Source organism: Brassica napus, chromosome C2 (assembly GCF_020379485.1).
Source record: "Brassica napus cultivar Da-Ae chromosome C2, Da-Ae, whole genome shotgun sequence".
In the NCBI taxonomy this organism is placed as follows: Eukaryota; Viridiplantae; Streptophyta; class Magnoliopsida; order Brassicales; family Brassicaceae; genus Brassica; species Brassica napus.
Window position 1 is genome coordinate 17,788,906 of NC_063445.1, and position 21,763 is coordinate 17,810,668.

Consider the following 21,763-nt stretch of genomic DNA (forward strand, 5'->3'; position numbering starts at 1 on the left):
TATAGGTGTTTTTAAATATTTTATAGTTGTTTTGGAGTCTTTTCAATATATTTTCAGGTTTTGGAGTGATTTGGAGGAAAGTGGTGATTTTGGTGCATTTTGGAGATAAAATGACAAAGGCCCGAAGCTGACCATCGACCATGACTACCGATCGATGGGCGAAGGCAATAATCAACACACACCCTATGGTGTCGATCGACGGCGAAGCGCGTGGAAGACAGATTGGGTTCGAGCCGACTTAAAGCCCAAGTCCCACAAGAATTACCAGATTACCCCTGACGAGTTTTAACCTAATATTTATATGATATGCTATTGTTCTAGGCAACACACGCTTCATTACTTACATACAGCAAAATACTTTGAGTTTTAGGTTTGGAGAGAAGATCCAATAACTCCTTCAGAGATTTGTGATTGGAACTCCAATTTTTCTACTTTATTCTATTTTATGCAGTTTTCTTATCTTATTGTTAAGAATTGCTTAACCATGTCTGAGTAGTTCATCTTGTTAGATTTAGGGTTCAGATATTCATGAGGGATTAGCCGAAAATATAGAATTGCTAAGTGTCAGGAATATGAATCAACTAAACTGTTCTTAATGCATGTGTTCTAAAGTAGTTAACTAGGACTTTGTCTATAGATAGTAGGGCGCAAGCGGAAGTTAGGTTCTCTGTCTGATTAGATTAGATTGTGCTAGGATTGCTAGAAACAAGCAAAAGCTGATTCAGTTTAACCTAGTGAACACGTCAAACCCGTGCGTAACGCTCCCTCGAAGGAACGTCGATCGATAACTCATTAGTTGCATCGATCAACGGGCTGAAAGGTGTATCGATCGACACCCCGTTGTTGGAATCGATCGACACTTTCTCAGGACCAACAAGCGACAGCTGAGGTCTTAGATCCGGTAGGTCTTAGATCCGGCGATAGATAGTCTAAATATACGGAAGTTGATCGGCTATTCTTATTGTTTGAGTTCTAGAATATCCATATATGCTTAGTAATCTATATCTCTACAATCATGATTGTTTGAATAGAAACCCTAAGTCTAACGTTTCCCATATATGTCTTAAAACCCCCCAATCAATCAATCGAACAATTACTTGTTTACCCTTGCTATTTACTGCTTTAAACCTAATTGCCTAGCTTAACTACATAACTAGATAGATGTATTGTCTGCCTTAGCTCTCTGTGAATTCGATCCATAAGTGATACAACTCGACCTCTTAACTGAGAAAGTAAATCACTTCTTAGAGTAATTTGAGTGATATCAGCTAACATATGATATACTTACAAAAATGGTTCGAAAATCGTTCGTAGTATTTTCAAATCTGTTTTAAGTGATTTTAAAGGTGTATAATGGTCATAAACCTTGTCAAATCATTTGTATACTGCATATGGATATTGTTGATAGCTGTTTTTTGAATTTGATAACATTAACCCCTAAATCGTCGTGAATTCGTCGGGAATTCGTCAAAAATCCGTCAAGATTTTCTGACAGATTTCCGATGAAATGGGGTTTAGGTTCTTGTTGATCAAAAATAAAATTCCTTATGGATTTTCAACGAAATATACCTTTTGTCACTATCTGTCAGAAATCTGAAAAAATTTCCGAAAACAAGAGAGCATCAATATTTTTTGGAAACCACCTAAACTTAAAAATTTCAACGGATTTACGACAATATATCAGAAATCTGTCGGTAATCTAAAATTTTATGCAGAAAAAGGTGTCAAATTTTTTTGCAACCACCTAAATGGAAAATTTTCGACGAATTACCGATGGATGCGGTCCATATTTTTAATACATAACTTGTCTGAAGCCCTTCTCCTCCCCCTTCGATTCTCTCTCTCTTTAAATACATCAAGTCTTCTCTCTCTCCTAAAGAACACACTCAAAATCGCTCTCTACACTATCTTTCTAACATGTAAGTTTGTATTTAGATTAGATTGTTAGATTAGATTTATCTTAAGTTTATAGTTTTATAGATTAGAATGTAGAAATTCTCACAAATACCACATTTATAGTACCACTTTTCATGTTTACACAAACCACTTTTACCCTCACTTTTAATGAAGGGTAAAAGACACTTATACCTCTAGGATTGACTAATTTATACTTAAGGTTTAGAGAAGAGGAGTGGTGTAGGATTTTGGAATGTGAAATTTAGGATTCTAATAAATATATAAATAAATACTTAAAATATATAAAAAAATAGTTTCAAACATAATTTTCGATTTTCAAAAAGGAAATTTGAAAGAAAAAATTTAAAAAATAAAAATAAAAAAGTTAGAATTTGAAAAAGTATAATTCGAAAACATAAAAATATTATATTTTTTTTTTTCATTTAAATAATGATTTATTATATATATAGAGAACAAGGGTATAAGAGTCTTTTACCACTTAACGAAGAATGTAATTTTGAAAATATCCATTTAGTGGTGGTATAGATGAAAAGTGGTACAATGAAAGTGGTAAATATGAAATTCTCCCTTTAAAGATTTAGATGTTAATTTTAGAATGGAATGTAATTTAGGATTTGGATGTTAATCATAAGATTTTGATGCTTGTTTTAGGATTTGTTAGTTTAAGTAGTTTTTTTTTGTTTTGTTAAAAATTTAAAATATTTTTTCATAACTAAACCTGGATTTTAAATTAATTATGTTATTTTAAAAAAACTAAACCTTTATATATATATAAACGTTTTATAAATATTTTTACAATATATATTACAATATATAAACGTTTTATAAGTATTTTTATGAACTTTCACAATATATAAAACTTTTTATATTTAAGAAATATTTTTATGTTCAAAAAGGTTTTAAAAATAATTTTATATTTTTAGAAATTTAATTTTTATTTATTTCTATATTCCACATTTCAGAAGGTTGTTTCTCCTTTTTCATACCATTTTAATATTTTATATAATATACAATTTCTAAATTTTATAAATTGTTTATATAATTTTATAGTTTTATTAGTTTAAAATTTATCAGTTTTTGATTTGTTAATTTAATTTTTTTAGATTATAGATATAGATTATAATGTGTGGTACATATATTTTTTTGTTAGATTAGGTATTTGTGTTCTTTGTATATTTACACATTTTATTATTTTTAATAATTTTAGTTTTTTGGTAAATATTTTTGAAAAATTATTTTAAGATTTAAAACATTTACTTGTTCATTTTTAATTTTAAAAAATTCCCGATGGACAAATTCTGATAAATTCCCTTGATAATTTGTTAAAAACATTTTTGATAGAAATTATATGTGAAGAATTTGTTGGAAATATTTGTGGAAAATGTTTTACAGACAACATTAACGAGCTTATGATTAAAAATTTGTTAGAATATTGGTCGTCAAGAATTTGTCTGAATTCTTACTAAACAATTTCTAAGCCATTTTTTGAAGTGAGACATATTCTTGAAAACGAAATCACTAATTGCAAACAGAACAAACAATCTTCATTATAACAAAAAAAAAAAAAATCATGTAGATAGAGTAATCGTCTTTGCATTCTAATATAAATACATATAAATTTAATATTAAAACATATTTACATTAATATATCACTAATTTATATGCATAAAAACTGTGTATTATTTAAAAATAAAAATAGATACTTTTATAAAAAAATGTAAATACGTCTATAAACATCATTTGTACATATATATATATAAATAGCTAGCTAAAAAATAATTAATCTTAAAAGTACAATTTTATTTCAAACATAAGTAGGAAATACATTAAATCATATATGAATTTATTTTCAAAAATAAAATTATATAAATAAATTATTTTAGTATTTTGAAATTATAATAAAGCTGGATTAAATTATCAATATAAACTCATGTGTAACAGTAATATAAATCTAATTTTATGGAATTTTCTATAATAATTTATGAATTGTTATTAAGTTAAATGTTACAATATATTACCGCATTCACCGAGTACATAACGACGACCTAGTTATATATATAAAAAAAACTAGTTTTCTATAAATGATCGCCACCGGAAACGCAAAATTAAATAAATTAAAAACTCTTGATTTAGATAAGTTTATCCTCACACATGCTTGTTCCGATGTTGCGCTTGTTTTGGTTTGGTGGTGTACCTTTCAGGGTTGGGTTTGCCTAAGTCATTGGTTCTTTGGTTATCTTCGGTCTAATGTTCCTCACGAGTGTCTGCGAGTTATGATCAGTCCATCAGTTCCAGCTTTAGTACATGTGGCTCTCTAATGTTTATTTCTCGTATTATTCTACCTCATTGTTTTTGTCTTCCTCTTTTGGGCTATTGCTTCCAGAGATATTACCATTTTACCGGCTTTTGTAATCCATGATGTGTTTTATTCTGAAAATTTCAATAAAATTTTGAGTAAAAAAAGATAAATTCAAACTTTATTATAGAAACACTTCAAATTGTTTTGTATGTTGGGTTTGAAACACATGCAGCCACAAATACTACGAAAAGTTAAAGGAGAACATCAGCATCTTTTTCATCGGATAATATTTATTCAAAGGTGAAATCCAAAGTTTGTTAAAAAAACTGGCAGATAGCAAAAAAAAATCCTCAAACACGAAAACCCAAAGAAAAAAAATCTAAAGAAAAGCAACTAGAATCCACAATGGAGCTCTAGAATTCAAGAGCTCCACCACAAGATAGACACAGCAACGAGACAACAGTTCATCGACAGAGAAGAACTTCATGGCCTCAGAGCGGAGCTAAACGAAGAATATCAGAATGAGGAAACTTTTTGGCAACAAAAGAGCAGATTGGTCTGGCTTTGATCAGGGGACCAAAACACGAAGTTCTTCCATGCTGTTACAAAGAACCGTAGAGTACAAAACCGAATTCTAAGCTTGATTGACGGTGAAGGCAAGGAATGGTATGCAGAGGAGGATCTTGGCAGAGTAGCAGAGGGCCATTTCCGGAACCTTCACTCTTCGGAGGATATGGGTATTACTCTCCCATTTTGGGAAGAGATCCCCTCGATAGTGACAGCAGCTCAGAACGCCAAGCTAATGATGTCGGTAACTATCGAAGAGATCAAAGAAGCGGTCTTCGACATCAACCCCAATAAATGCCCCGGTCCAGACGGAATGACTGGCCACTTCTTCTAACAGTTCTGGGAGACCATGAGTTCGGAGATAACTGAAATGGTCACAAGCTTCTTCACTACGGGGAAGCTTGAGGTGGGCATTAACAAGACGAACATTTGCCTCATCCCGAAGAAGTTGAGCGCCAAAAGTCTTGATGAGTTCAGACCCATAAGTCTATGTAATGTTGCATATAAAGTTGTATCAAAACTGTTGAGCAAGCGTTTAAAAAAGATCATACCTAGCATCATTACGGAAACGCAAGCGGCTTTTGTTGAAGAGAGACTAATATCCGACAATATACTGATTGCTCATGAACTCCTACACGCAGTAAACTCCAACAACAGATGCTCCAGGGAGCACATTGCCATCAAGACGGACCTCTCCAAAGCTTTTGATAGAGTAGAGTGGGTCTTCCTGGAGAAAGCTATGAGAACACTAGGTTTTTCTAAAGACTGGTGCAATCTTATAATGGAGTGCGTAACCTCAGTGGAGTACCAGGTGCTGATAAACGGCAACCCATACGGTGATATCCGCCCAACAAGAGGTATAAGGCAAGGGGATCCCCTCTCGCCTTACCTGTTCGTGATTTGTACAGAAATGCTAGTGCAAAGGTTAATGCAGGCAGAGCGCAGAGGTGAAATCACAGGACTTGAGATAGCTAGAGGAGCACCTTCTGTTTCTCACCTCCTCTATGCCGATGACAGTATGTTCTACTGCAAAAACACTGATGAGGAACTCAACAGCATTAGATCAATACTCCACGAATATAGCCTTGCTTCAGGCCAGAGGATCAACTATCAGAAGTCGAGTAAAAACATTCCCGAAGCGAGCAGAGAAGACATCAAACGCAAGCTTGGCATAGAATACTCTGGAGGAGATGGCATGTATTTGGGGCTGCCAGAGTCTTTTGGAGGATCCAAGGTATCAATCATGAGCTTCCTCAAAGAAAGGATCGAGCATAAGGTCGACGGATGGCAAAACAAGTTTCTCTCCGCAGGAGGGAAAGAGGTGTTGCTGAAAGCAGTCGCCCTTGCTCTACCCACTTACACTATGGCATGCTTCCTTCTACCAAAGGCAATCTGTAGGCAAGTAGTGTCACTTCTGTCTAACTTATGGTGGAAGAACAATAAGGACTCAAGGGAAATGCACTGGAAAAGCTGGAGTGAGCTCACCAAGTCCAAAAGCGAAGGCGGACTAGGATTCAGAGACCTTGAGGACTTTAATGTGGCCCTCCTTGGAAAACAGCTATGGAGGATCATCACATGTCCCAACTCACTGTTGGGAAGAATATATAAGAGCCGCTACTTCAGATCCTCCACCCCGCTAGATGCTCCTCTCGGATCTCGCGCTTCATACGCATGGAGAAGCTTATTAGCAGCTCAAAAGCTGACCAGGCAGGGAGCTAGAAGAGTAATTGGTAATGGTGAGTCAACAAAAGTGTGGGAAGACCGTTGGATTGGAAGCAGCCCTGCAATCAAACCCACCTCAACCAGGATAATCCCCATCAGATACATGCAGTTAGTGAAGCCCGACATGTGTGTTAGTGAACTAATGACAATCCCGGGAAAGGAATGGAACAGAGAAGCAGTTGAAGCAATTTTTACTGCAGAAACCTCAGAGAAAATACTTGCAATAAACCCCCAAGGGAGCGCAGGCAACGATATATACGCGTGGGACTACACACACACAGGTTTCTACACAGTGAAGTCAGGCTACTGGGTCCAAAGAAACTTCATCAATACAGATCAAGCAGCTAAAAAGGTGAACCAACCGAGTCCGGATGAACTCTATCAACAAATCTGGAAGCTGCAAACTAGCCCAAAAATCAGACATTTTCTATGGAAATGCATCAGCGACTCTCTACCAGCTGCAGCAAATATGCATTACAGACACATTGCTAAAGATGGCAGTTGCGGGAGATGTGGAACGGGCAGCGAGACAGTGAACCACATCCTATTCACTTGTCCTTATGCTCGCTTGATCTGGGCGGTATCTCCTATCCAAGCCCCTCCAAGTGGTGAGATGTCAGACTCATTGTATGCTAATATCTACCGAGTCCTGAACTTAAAACATCACAGTCCTCATCTCAAGATCTATGAAGATCTAGTGCCTTGGTTGCTTTGGAGAATCTGGAAAAACAGAAACGAATTCATCTTCAAAGGAATAGACTACTCAGCACCAAGCTCGATCGCAAAAGCAACTGAGGACATGGAGGAATGGAAAAGGAGACAAGAGGAGGAACACACGATGACCAGATCACCCCCCATTAGCAACACCCGAGCCAAACGGAAAGCGCCCCCTCCCCAATGGATCAAATGTAATACAGATGGTGCCTGGAGAAAGGACCATCACCGCAGTGGGGTTGGCTGGATCGCTCGCAACAACAGCGGACAAATGCTTTGGGCAGGGGCAAAAAATCTCCAGAGAATGAATTCACCTATAGAAACGGAAGCAGAAGGTATTAAATGGGCAATGCAATCTTTGTGTAGCCTTGGATATAAGCAGGTGATCTTTGAAACCAATTCACAAATTCTTGCAAGAATGGTCGTTGGAAAGGAGAGTACATGGCCAAAGCTGAAGCCGATCTTGCAAGAAATACAACACATTCTCTCTGGAAATCCTGGTCTCAGAGTGACTTTCTACCCTAGAGAAGGTAATAAGGCATCTGATAGAGTAGCGAAGGAAGCTTTTTCTTTAGAGAATCATGTTCCTAAGTTGTATTCTATCTTGCCAATTTGGTTAAAATCTGTTTGTGAGGCTGATATGCATGTTATAAATATGAACTCAATTGGAGAATGAAATTAGTAGTTGAGCCACAAAAAAAAAAAAATCCACAATGGAGCAATTTACGAATTCAACATCGAGAAACCAGAAAACCTAGTAAACAGTAAAACACACATCAAACTGAAACTAACTACACACAAGCATACGAAAATCCAATGCAACAATCCTTCTAAATAGCAATAAGCAATGATCTGGAAATATTGATGATGTCCTCATCAGCCGTCCGATACCATCCACTTGTAGAATCCAAGACACCATGTCTTCTCAACCCGTATTTATCGCTTCCGCCTATGGCCGGCCGAACTATACCATCTCTACCTGCAACCAAGAACCAAAGCTTCACAACCCGACAAGCAGAATCAATTCACAATCCACACAACTTTCGATACGTTTGAACGCATTCTCAGACGTCCACTTTACACCTTAATAGAAGATCACCATAAACCTTCACACAAACAAGTCTCAACGATCCAAACCCATAACAGAAACACTCATTACAATCAAACCGACAAGATATAACTGCGATAACCACCACAGGAAGAGAAATCTGCAGCTCAAACCGTTAAACACCAAACAAAAAAACTAATCCGCACTGCGAGCGGCATGATGCTAAGATACAATCAGGGGTGGATCTACAGTGCCTAAGAAGGGTGCATGGGTTCAACAGCTCAGACGGTTAAAACCTTTAAGTTGCACCCACTCGTTCACCGTTCGAAACTCCTCCTGCCCATCACCCACACTATCGTGCTTTATTGTTTTATTGTATTTTCTTTTTCTAGTTCTTTTTCTCCAGCGGTACTACTTCCTCTTTTTTTTCCCTAGGTTGTCTTTCCTTCAATTCTTTTGTTCATTATTTTTTTGTCATTCAAACTCAATTTTTATATTTTCTTTTAACAATTTATTCCATTATTTTCTATTTCATTTTATTTTGTTAGTGATTCATTTCATGATTCTTATAAAAAAATATATTAGTTGTATGACTTTAATTTTATTTTACAGTTTTTCTTTAAAATATAAATATATTTATGTAATAATATTAAATATATATATATATATATATATCAATTAATTTTATTTGCTCCCAGTCAAACTATTTTCTATATCCGCCATCGGATACAATGAAAATAGTTATACTAGACAAGATAAGTCTAATCCCGATTCTATTCCAAAATGAACCATTAGTTTCCTAGTGATTTGAATTCAGTCCATGTACCAACGATTTCATCACCCAAAGGCGCTTCTAGTACTATACCCGTAGTCACCAGCAAAACCTATCACATTCCATGGCCATCAAACGGACCAAAACAAACCGAAGCTACAGGGCCGCCTTTGATGACGGCAAAAGGCGAATTCGTCCAACTAATCGACCAAGTGTAAAACTCAACCACTAGACAGAACCCAGTCGCCTATCGTGTGGGATGTTGAAACTGCTCTAGGAACCAACCACAAAGCTCACTAATGCTAAGAACATCAGCATTGCTTAAGAACTTTTTCATCAATATATTTTAATATTAAAATTACAAGTATTGAAAAAGTACCAAAGGATAAAAAGTTCTCTTATAATGCAACAAAATCTCTCAAATGAGACTACTCTCCTTTCAGTGTTACAAAAGAAAAAAAGAGACTACTCTCCTTTCTATTTTTTTTATTTTTCTATTTTCTAAATAGTTGAGAAACTACCAAATACTTAACTTCTTACAAGTTGTAAAGTTTGAATTGAACTAGAGAGTAAACCGGTAGAGAGCGAGTCAGCCTCCAAGGAAACAATCAAACGCGGGAAAGAAAGAAGAAAAAGCTCTCCACACGGAACAATAAGTCCACTTTTTCGTATAGTTCCTTGAATTAATAATGACCGTACACGCTTCGGAAAAGACGTTACATATAGGATAGAATGCACCCAAAAAACAGAATCATGAACGCATACACACACAAACAACAGCCTAAAGCTAAGGAGCTTGAACAGTCGTCACAAAAGGCAAGACTTGGTGAAAGTGTTCATCCTTTTTATTGATTGCTATTGGCTGTTCAGTTTGATGATATATTGAAAGAAAGAGTATATTGTTCTAAATACATGAGAACCTACTTACATGTTATTTCATCCATTTTGTAACACGAATAAACCAAACTAAACTAACAAAAGAATAGCTAAAGAGACAAAGTTGTGAAACTCCAAAACTTCAATAGATTCCACAAGTCAGCAAAATAGGGCTGTGAAACTTAAACTGGAACTTATCATCCATCATCATCATCACCTCTACAAAATTAGTAAAAGCATAAATTAGCAAACATAGTTTTGATTACTTGCAAGAAGAATCAAATCTGGGGACTGTAAAAAATCACAGATGATACCTTTCTGTACTCTGCAGCATCTGGAACTTGGTAGATATCTTCAGTAATTTGAGTAAAATAAAAAGCTGGATGCAACAACTGTAATTGAAACGAGAAGAAGAAGCAAATTCAGAATTTGAAAAACTGAATCTGTTAAGAAGAAAAAAGATTGGGTATTTGGAGTTACATCGATCTGTTTCTGAAGGGTTCTGAGACGTTTCTTGGGCCGTCGAGGTGGTCGGTGACCCATCATCGTCATGTAATCATCTTCCATCTCTTTCTTCGACAGCGTCGACATGAACTTCGCGTCTTCGTCGCAGTTTACAGATTCTGCAACCGGAGCCTTGCAAGCTGCTCTTCTCTTCCGTAAATTCCACGGCTTCACCTCCGCCGCTACTCCCGGCGGAGAAGCCTCCCTCTCCCTCTCCTTCTTATCTTCATCTTCGAAATCTACAATCCGTTCCCTGAAGATTGATGCCTTCATCTTCTCCGCCTCTGTTCTAAGATCCCAGATGATCTTCTCTCCATACTCTTCGATCCCTTCCTCTGATCTCCACCGTTCCGTCTCCACTGAGCCGCCGTTAGATTGGAGCTTCATGCACCTGAGACTTCGCTGAAACCCCCACTTCAAATCCGGGAGGGTGAAATTGTGAAGAGTCTTGGGTCTCTCACGTCCCGTCCTCGCCATATAGTCTCCTCTTTCACTAGAAAAAACCCCTGTTAGGGAAAGCCCTAGGCCCTAATCGGTCGGTCGGGTTGGGCCTAACGCCTAAAGAGAAAATCGGGGATTAATCGGAAATTATGCGGGGCGGAATTTTTAGATGGTTTACTATGTTATAAAACATGTTAATCTTTAATTGTGTATAACATTAATACTTTTTCATGTTTAAGATTGTATAAAACACACAAATAGAATATATAAACTTAATATAGTGTAATTTTCATCAGACTCTTTGTTTTCGATTTGGTTTTGTATTGCTGCAATAAAAAAGGGATGGAAGATCAAAGAAGGACGAGTTTCGTATTTGTATATGAATGTTGGAAGGGGAGAAGGGTATTTTCGGGAAATCATTTTAAGTGATAGATAGCTTATCAACCGTCCGATTCTTTGACTTGTCATCATAGCCGTAGATCTTAGCCCACCGCATAATCTCGTAGAATCGTAACTCGTCTCCAAGAGGGGGAGGAGGGTATATCTTTTGGGCCTTACCATTTTTTAGTCTGGGCTTGAGCTAGAAATGTCAAATGTGTAGTTACAGTTTATACCTTACATTTGTTTTTGAACTAGTTAGACATAGATCACTGCCTGCAAACTTAAGTACTTAACTACGTATATACTATGTACTGCAATGAACATTATATAATTTTAAGTACTTAACTTAGACATATATTGTTTATTGTTGTATAGCCTACGAGTCATAGCTAGGATTTTAATTTAAACATTTTTATTGAATATTGTTTAACAAATAAGCACTACATATTCCGATTTAGTGCTTGGATAATCGCCTAAAATGTTACTCATAAGTTTATAACACTACGAAATAAGAATAGTTTACCTATTTAGTTTAAAATATGGATTTTCACATATATTTTTTATTTATCTCGAGTTTATCAGTGTTACAAATAAGAAAGTCTACATTGGATCTTTCTCAAAAGAAAAAAGATGTCGCTTAGAAATAAAAAAGAGTCGACATTTGAAAATTCGTGTATTATTCATCTTTAAGAAAACATTTCGACGTAATATATTTTGCACACAATTATTGTTCCTTTTGTGTGGTTGAATTCTACAAAATTTTGTTTACTAAAAAAAGTCGCTTAGCAAAAAAAAAAAAAAAAAAGAAGTCTACATTAGAAGATTCGTGTATAATTCATCTTTTAGAAAACATTTTGATGTAATATATTTTGCACAGAATTATTGTTCCTTTTGTGTGGTTGAATTCTACAAAATTTTGTTTACTAAAAAAGAATTTGCTTAGCAAAAAAAAAGAAAAAGAAAAAAAAATCTACATTAGAAGATTCGTGTATAATTCATCTTTTAGAAAACATTTTGATGTAATATATTTTGCACACACTTATTGTTCCTTTTGTGTGTTTGAATTCTACAAAATTTTGTTTTTGTTATGAAATAACTTATAATTTATAGTATCGAAAAATTTAGATAAGGGCGAAATATTTTCCCCGCAGAAAGAAGATATATGATAAATATGCAAGAGAGAATATTTACTATGAAGAAGGAGAATAGAGATGAGATGTAATGATTCTTTGTTTATAAACTCTTCTTCTTGTTTTTGGTGTACAAAAGAGTGAGATGAGTGATGGTATTTATAGTGAGCAACAATACATAAAATAACAAAGATGGTGCTTGATTTGGTAAATGAGTGGGTGATCATAGTGCTTGGTGAGTAGATGATCATAGTGCTTGGTGAGTAGATGATCATAGTGCTTGAGTTGGTAAAGGAGTGGAGGATCATTTCAAAGTTTATCTTATAACAGTTTTCAAATTTTGATTTATGTTTTGTCAGTTTTGGAGAAAAAGATCATTGGTTGTGTTGAAGTAAGCTTGAGAGAAGCTTGAGCGAGAAGTAATCTTAATCTTAACCGAGTTATGAAGATAAGAGTTAAATAGATTTAGGAGTTAGCTATATCTATAAGTACTAAAGAGATTAGGATTACTTATTAATATAAATAGAGATATCATGAGATGATATAATGTGTGAGAGATTTGTGATTGAGCTTAAGGTTTTGAGTAGTTTTCTTAAGACAGAATTAATAATAAGAGTTCTTATTCTGAGTTATACAACTTGTGTTCTTGTGTGTTCGATACCGTGATTCTGAAACCAGTCAAACAATAATTGGTATCAGAGCTTACGATGGGGGATCTGGTCGTGTCATCAACAAAACTGAAGGAAGGTGGATCTTCAATCAAGTGTCCTATATTGAATTCAACAAACTATACCGTATGGGCCATGAGAATGAAGATCTTGTTGAAAGTTCACAAAGTATGGGAGATAATAGAGACCGAGACGGTCGATGATGAGAAGGTAACATGGCGATGGCGTTGTTGTTTCAATCCATACCTGAGGCGGTTATACTTCAAGTCGGAGAGCTAGATACAGCAAAGAAGGTTTGGGAGGCAATCAAAACAAGGCATATGGGAGCATAACGTGTGAAAGAGGCTAGGCTACAAACCCTGATGGCTGAGTTTGATCGCCTTAAGATGAAAGAGACTGAGACAAGTGATGATTTTACCGGGAAGCTCTCTGAAATTTCCTCCAAATCTGCAGCTCTTGGAGAAGAGATAGAGGAACCAAAACTTGTCAAGAAATTCTTGAAGTCTTCGGCAAAAGAAGTACATTCACATAGTAGCTGCGCTGGAACAAGTTATTGACCTTAAGACCACGAGTTTTGAGGACATTATAGGTCGCTTAGAGGCTTATGAGGAGCGTGTGGCCGAAGAAGAAGAAACAGAGGAAGATCAAAGCAAGTTGATGTTTGCTAATAGTGAATCCCAGACTTCCCGAAGCTTCAACAATTACAACAACAAGTATCGAGGTAGAGGACGTGGAGGACGGGCTCCCTACAGAGGTCGGGGCCGTGGAAGATACAATGAGAATAGATACAATGAAGTAAGAGATGCTTCTCAGATAACATGTTATCGCTGCGACAAGATCGGACACTTTGTGGCTGACTGTCCAGACAGGTTGCTTAAGCTGCAAGAAACTCAAGAGGATGAGAACAAAGAGACACAAGAAGCTAATGAACTTATGATGCATGAGGTTGTTTTCTTAAACGAGGGAAAATCGTTCCAAGCAACTACGAAGTAAACAATGAAGAAGAAAGTACTTGGTATCTCGATAATGGAGCAAGCAACCATATGAGTGGATATAGGAGATATTTTCTGTGATTGATGACTCCATTACAGGAAAAGTACGGTTCGGTGATGACTCGCGCATCGACATCAAAGGAAAAGGAACAATAGAATTCACTGATAGGAATGGAGAACCAAGAAATATAACAGATGTGTATTTCATTCCCGAATTAAAGAGCAACATCATCAGCTTAGGGCAAGCCACTGAGTCCGGGTGCGATGTAAGAATGAGAGGAGAACATCGAATAATGTGTGATCGAGATGGCAAATTGATCGCTAAGGAAGTCAGATCAAAGAACAGGCTATATAAGGTACAAATGGGCTTAAAGGAGACAATGTGTTATCTCTCCACCGCAACGAGTGAATCAAGTAGATGGCATGCGAGACTCGGTCATATAAACATGGAGACAATGAATTCAATGATACAGCGCGATCTGGTTGCAGGAATTCCACATATTGATGTCGAGAAGAAGATCTGTGGCTCTTGTTTACTTGGAAAGCAAGCAAGACAAACGTTCCCAAATGCAACATCATATCGAGCTTCAAAGGTACTTGAACTCATTCATGGTGATCTCTGTGGGGCTATAACTCCAACCACACTAGCAGGGAACAAGTACATCTTCGGCTAATAGATGATCACTCAAGATATATGTGGACAGCTCTACTCAAAAACAAAACCGATGCATTCAAAAAATTCAGAAACTTCAAGAAATTGGTAGAGCAAGAGACAATAACACGTATACAAACGTTTAGAACAGATCGAGGAGGAGAGTTTTTTTCATATGAGTTTAACTCTTTCTACGATGAGGCAGGCATCAAGAGACATCTTACAGCCCCATACAGTCCACAGCAAAATGGCGTTGTCGAAAGGCGAAATAGAACCTTGATAGAAATGACAAGGAGCATAATGAAGCATATGTCCATCCCAAACTACTTGTGGGGAGAGGCGACAAGGCACTCTACCTATCTCATTAATAGGATAGCTACAAGAGTGGTTAAAGATCGCACACCATATGAAGTGTATCACGGGAGGAAACCAAATATCAGTCATCTCAAGATCTTTGGTTGCATAGGGTATGCAAAGGTTGATGGGAAACTACTGAAGAAGCTGGATGATAGGTCACGTTTGTTGGTTCATCTCGGGACAGAACCAGGCTCAAAAGCCTACAGAATGTTTGATCCTAAAACACAGAAAGTGGTGGTGAGTCGAGATGTCGTTTTTGACGAATGAAAAGGGTGGAACTTGATCACAAGAAAGGAGAATCAAGGTAACACTGGAAGTTTTGAGATAATGGTTGGAGAGTTCGGGAATCATGGGATACACGAGGCAAAGTCTGATGAGCTTCAGACTAAAACAGAGGAAACATAGGAGTTGTTAGGAGAGGAAGACGAGACTAAAAGCGAGGAAGATCAAGAGGAGTCGCAAACCACTCTGAGACGATCTCAGAGAATCACTTCGGCTCCAAAATACCAAGAAGATTATGTACTATTCGCTGAAGAGGAAGGAGAGATACTACTTATGGTTTTGAATGATGAACCGCGGTCGTTCGAAGAGGCCAAGAAGTTCAAAGAGTGGGTGCGAGCATGTGAGGACGAGATTGATTCTATCACACGTCTTGAATCTTGGAGTCTTGTTGATCTTCCTCCAAGAGCCAAACCAATAGGATTGAAGTGGATTTTCAAAATCAAGAGGAACTCTGATGGAAGTATCAACAAATACAAGTCTCGTCTTGTTGCAAAGGGATACGTTCAACGTTATGGGATAGACTATGAGGAAGTTTTCGCGTCTGTAGCCCGTATAGAGACAATACGCTTCATCATTAATCTTGCTGCAACTAATGGCTGGGAAATACAACACCTGGATGTTAAAACAGTGTTTCTTCATGGTGAGCTGAAGGAAACCGTCTATGTAACGCAGCCAGAAGGCTTTGAGGTTAAAGGAAGTGAAGAAAAGGTTTATAAGTTGAAGAAATCCTTGTACGGTTTGAAGAAAGCACCTAGAGCGTGGAATGACAAGTTAAACAAATTCTTGTTGGGATTTGAGTTGACAAGATGTTTAAAGGAACCATCCATCTACAGAAAAGAGACTAGTGAAGGTCTTCTCGTTATTGCGGTATATGTAGACGATCTCTTTGTGACGGGAGCTAGTATGAGGAGTATAAACGCATTCAAGAAGGAGATGGCAACGAAGTTTGAGATGAGTGATCTCGGATTACTCACCTATTACCTTGGAATCGAAGTAACACAGCATGAAGGAGGCATTACCTTAAATCAGAAGTGATATGCGTTGAAGATATTAGAGGAAGCTGGTATGAAGGATTGTAACCCCGTTGAGATACCAATGGACTCTGGTCTGAAGTTAGAGAAGTCAGAGAGAGAAAGGGACATTGATGCTACAGGATACAGAAAGATCATCGGTTGCTTCAGATATCTCTTACACACCCGACCTGATCTTTCTTACTGTGTAGGTGTGTTGAGCCGTTACATGCAGTGTCCAAAGGAGTCACATGGGAATGCAAAGAAACAGTGTTTAAGGTATCTAAAGGGAACTACTTCATACGGCTTGACATTCGAGAAGACAAGACAGAATGCGTCAAAGTTAATAGGCTATAGTGACAGTAGCCAAAATGTAGATCCTGATGATGGAAGAAGCACAACAGGTCATATTTTACTTCGGAAACAGTCCAATAACTTGGTGTTCTCAGAAACAAGATACAGTGGCTCTGTCATCGTGCGAGGCTGAGTTTATGGCAGGTACTGAAGCAGCAAGGCAAGCTATTTGGCTTCAAGATTTACTATATGAGGTCATTGGTGTTCCTGCAGAAAAGACGGTCATTCGGATAGATAATCGATCTGCAATAGGTCTTACAAGAAACCCGGTGTTTCATGGTCGGAGCAAACACATTCACACCAGGTTTGATTTTATAAGGGAGTGTGTTGAGAAAAGTCTTATGGAGGTCGAGCATGTACCCGGCAATGAGCAGAAAGCCGACATCTTGACAAAGGCTCTAGCACGGATCAAATACAAAGCGATGCGCGAGTTGATTGGTGTCCATGATGTAGACAAGAGAGATTTCAAGCTTAGGAGGGAGAGTGTTGAAGTAAGCTTGAGAGAAGCTTGAGCAAGAAGTAATTCTAATCCTAACCGAGTTATGAAGATAAGAGTTAAAATAGATTTAGGAGTTATCTATATCTATAAGTACTAAAGAGATTAGGATTACTTATTAATATAAATAGAGATATCATGAGATGATATAATGTGTGAGAGATTTGTGATTGAGAGCTTAAGGTTTTGAGTAGTTTTCTTAAGAGAGAATTAATAAGAAGAGTTCTTATTCTGAGTTATACAACTTGTGTTCTTGCGTGTTCGATATCGTGATTCTGAAACCAGTCAAACAATAGTAACGTTGTGTTATGGATATACCTTATACGGGAAGAGTAAAAATTGATCATACAAAACGATGAAATATTAGTAGGTAAAATGATACCTGGTTCATTAATTTATTAAAAAAAACTATAAGTTAACAGCAACAATCCCGCTTTTTATAACAATGTTTTGTCCACCTCTCTAAATGATCGAAAAGTTGGTCATATTTTTATGTCATTGTGCTCTCCGTTGGTTGTTTTCCCTTTTCATCTCAATTTAGTCTTGTCTATTTGCAGATGTGCTTTTGATGCTATATCTTTATGTGCATCTAGCAAATTCCCATTGCGAGCAATCAAGTTTCACAGGCACCGATAAACATACCCCAAAAAAATTTAGTTGGTTGGGTCTTGGTCCACCGGACACTCTCGTTTATCAAAAAAAAAAAAAAAACTTTTTTCTGGCTGTGGAAAATGGGACCTCTTTGTTTGACCATCGAACTTGATCTCTCGGTTATTTTTCAAGATTGTGTGCCAAGTTTGTATGAGCCCAATGTCACAACTCATCTTATCATTATATCTAATTTTGAAAAGGCTCCTGCTTGTTCAACCACCTGCTTGCTTCTATTTTGATTTGACCGATCCTTTTCGTTTAGTAAACTATCGTGCAGTAAATAGTGTTTTTCGTCTATGAATTTTTATTAACAGAAGAAACAGGTACAATGAAGAACAAAGACATAATTAAACCATAAGAAGAAACAAAGATCAGTTCTAACCTTCTAAAGAGACTCCTGTTGATGATTATCATCAACTCAAATCTTTTATATGACCTCTAAATTGCTTTCCCTCCCAACTTGAGCAAACGAGACGGGTTTCAGACATTTTGGCGATAATTCAAGAAACAAGTATGACATCTTCTATAAAAGATGAGTCTTATCAAAGAAGTTACGAAACTCGAGTACATCCCAGAATAGAGCGATCTAGCTAGACATTCTATATAGACAAACAAAAAAAAACCCAACGATCAAATAGTTTATAACATCATAAACATTCAACTTAAAAAATCTGAAATCGAGAACTTGAAGAGAGAGAACCCCAAACAAAAGCTTTATCCTCGGTTAAAAACATAAATATATGTTGCGATTCCAGTTCGTATTCTCTTGGTTTGTTTATGGTTGAATCTAAATACTCAAGGAAGACACAGTGCTCTCAACTGCACTAGCTCTTTCGCCAGAAAACTACTATGGTGGAGATTACAAAGAATCACAAGTTATATACAATCAATCTTCTAATCACTTTTTCTTACTCATGTTCATCATGTACCAATATGGCACATACACTTAGACGATCCGATTTGGGCCACAGAGCTGCTTTTCTATCACCTCTGAACAAGCGAGCTCAACTGAGAAGATGAATACTACGTCTCCACTTCTCTCTGTTTTTATTTCGGTTAGAGAGCTGTTGTATGTTTTTAAGGGTCTAAGACCACCTCCATCCATTAGAACCTATAATGGAGTCTAATGATTAAATTAAGAATAAATAAGGTGATTTGGCAAGTTTAGAACTTTGGTTTGTAGAAATAATTTTTTCTTCCTCCAATGGGAAAACCCCATAGGGGTTCTTAAAATTTTCTTTTTTTTTTCAGTAGAATGATTTAATATAAGTTTTACATCTGGAAGAATGCAAAAACAAAAATAAAAAGCATTCAACTCATGAGAATATTCACATATATACAAGTGGCTGAGCAAATTTAGAAGTCAGAGACAAACCTGTGACTCCCGTTCTGCTTTAAGAATAGAGTTCATGATAAAGAGAGAGAGTTGAAATCCCTGTCAAAAGCTGATACACCCACCTGATAAAACCGAACAATGATTAGGACATTAACTGAAGATGAATATTTCATTTTTTTGGGTTATATCTCAGAGCTTACCACAATGCATCTTATGGGGAAGCAGGTGAAGCATATGGCTGTCACAGATCCAACCTGCAATTGAATAACTTTTCTGTTACAAAGTTCTGTGAAACTAAGACAAAGAAGCACAAGCACAGTGACTACCTCATGGAGCTTCTTCCTTCTTCCTTTTGACTCAATAGGGAACCTTATTAGCATAATAAACAATCTACAAAGCATGCAAGGGAAGGGAACACATAAGAAATGCCATTGAAAAACTTTAGGACACTTTAATTTACGAGATAAGCAGCAGAGATGAACAAAAACACTACCTTCCTCCGTACAGCAAGAAGCCTAACGCAGCGATGAAAGACACAACTAGAAGAAGAAGTACATAATACAAATAAAAAAAAAGTCAATACAGAGTAATCAAAACTTCAGTAACGGGCTTAGCAAACTTGCTTGATCAGACAAAAAAAAAACTACCTGACATAAATATCTTTCCAACTAACTCCACAGTGCTGTTATCATTTACCCAGATGAATACCCATATAACAACCTGATAGAGACATCAATTACAATATGAGACTTAAGTCTTTCGATTCACCACAAATTTCTACAAAAAGTGAGAACGGTTCAAAGAGATTCTTTGTATCAATGAAAATAAAAAAAAATGGAAAACAGTAAGAATCAAACATGAACCTGAGCCAAATAAACAGCCACATTGACTGATATATAGGTTATCCGCAGCTTATCCGTTGGTAAGCTTCTTGCCTGGTCATAAGTGTCACTGTCAGTAACATATATACACTTTCATTCAGAGTTTGTGTGGTATATTAAAAAGAGAGTCTGTCTACACACATCAAAACAGAGACATAGAGTTCATGATAAAGACAGAGAGTTGAAACCTTAGGAGGGAGGATTCTGATTATAGTAAACGTTGTTCTCTGAAGAGTAACTATGGTCCCAGAAACAAGCTTCGACTGATCCACTAAGCTTGAGCAATTCACTATACGAACTCCAACTCCTTCGTCTAATTTCAAAAGACCTGAGATCAAAACCGCATAAGCGACAAGAACCAAAAAACTAATCTTTAAAGATTTAAGATTCTCTTTTGGAGGATCAGAAACTCACAATACAGAGACTTGATAAGATCATCTGCTTCCTCCTTGAATCCATCTTCGGTGAAGCTCTTCGATGAAAGAATACAGAACCGTCTTTGAATCCAGACAGAGAACATGGAGTGATGTCGATTGGATTTGCCTTTGGTCTTTTACAATCGAAGATGGAGTGATCTCAAGAGAGAATCGAGAGAGAAGATGGATAGATCGACATTGGAGGAGGAATCCAAACTGATTTCGACAACGTCGAAAGAGAGAGAGAGAGAGAGAGAGAGAGAGTCATAAATGTGAGGTTCAGTGGGAGAGTGACACGTAAGGGCTCTTACCAGTTCTACAAAACCTATATTTAGCACCGGCTCTTTTCTTTTAATTTCTTTTTCATTTATTTATTTTCCAGTTTGGCTTAAAAAGTTGAGGAAGAGACTCCGATGGACTTGCTGTAAGAACATCTTTATCGTTGGGCTCTTAAGTAGATTGTTAGGGTAATTGTAATTAAAGAAAAATCAAAAACATAAAAAAGTAAGAAAGAGAAGTGGAAAAGGTTCTTATTTTGCTACGATAGTAAACGTCTCTAACCCACTTCTTCCACCTCTCAAGGTATGCGTAGCTTAGACATTTTATTTACATTTAAATTTAATTACTTAAACATAATCAACTAAAATAATAATATTTTGTTATTTAGAATAAAATTAAGAGATCTATTTAGGAGATGTAGAATAATGATGCTCTAACGAACTCGACCAAGCTACCTATAACGAACTCGACCAAGCTACCTATAACGAACTCGACCAAGCTACCCAATCCAAATGCTTTCATTATATTAAAATCATAGGCCCAATGATTACCCATTAGAGTTTTTAGTTTAGATAAAAGCCCATAATCTTTAGTTGGAGAAGAGAAAACCAAAACTCATAAGAGGGAAACTTAGCATAAACAGTGGAAACTTGAAATCCGGAGTAGAGACAACTTAAGCTTGGCGATTGAACTAAAGACCCGAAGGTACTAAAACCATAAAGAACATGAAAACGAGAAAAAAAAGAGTATCCAAATCCATTATAGATAGTGTTTAGTTTAGTGTTATTTAAGTAATTGCTGATAAATAGTTGTAACAGATGATACTCATCAATATTGACCCAATAAAAACTCATCAATATATCTTGATTATATATAAGTGAGGTTTTTAAGCTATATTCCATGGCATGCTTAGTTACAATTACTTCAAAAAAAATTTTAACGCTGATTTATTATGACATTATATTTATGAAAAATATTACATAGACAATCGACGACCGACAATACTACATGCCTTACG

At 36.5% G+C, this 21,763-nt stretch overlaps 2 protein-coding genes across 3 annotated transcripts; both read right to left on the bottom strand.

Annotated features, from left to right (window-relative positions):
• Positions 1-9,862: 9,862 nt before the first annotated feature.
• Positions 9,863-11,210, bottom strand: LOC106365064. Its single transcript, XM_013804519.3, has 3 exons — positions 10,396-11,210; positions 10,230-10,307; positions 9,863-10,134 (listed from the first exon to the last, which is right to left on the bottom strand). Exons 1-3 carry the CDS (start codon positions 10,894-10,896, stop codon positions 10,129-10,131), a joined length of 585 nt encoding a protein of 194 aa, XP_013659973.1. The 5' UTR covers positions 10,897-11,210; the 3' UTR covers positions 9,863-10,128.
• A 7,313-nt stretch (positions 11,211-18,523) lies between these two features.
• Positions 18,524-20,767, bottom strand: LOC106368395 (tobamovirus multiplication protein 1). 2 transcript variants are annotated; one of them, XM_013808347.3, is made up of 9 exons: positions 20,465-20,767; positions 20,239-20,378; positions 20,033-20,104; positions 19,817-19,889; positions 19,663-19,708; positions 19,496-19,559; positions 19,370-19,423; positions 19,209-19,291; positions 18,524-18,944 (listed from the first exon to the last, which is right to left on the bottom strand). In XM_013808347.3, exons 1-8 carry the CDS (start codon positions 20,568-20,570, stop codon positions 19,241-19,243), a joined length of 606 nt encoding a protein of 201 aa, XP_013663801.1. In that variant the 5' UTR covers positions 20,571-20,767; the 3' UTR covers positions 18,524-18,944; positions 19,209-19,240. The 2 variants fall into 2 exon arrangements, with proteins under 2 accessions (XP_013663801.1, XP_013663800.1); XM_013808346.3 differs by lacking the exon at positions 18,524-18,944 and having other exon boundaries at positions 19,083-19,291.
• Positions 20,768-21,763: the final 996 nt, after the last annotated feature.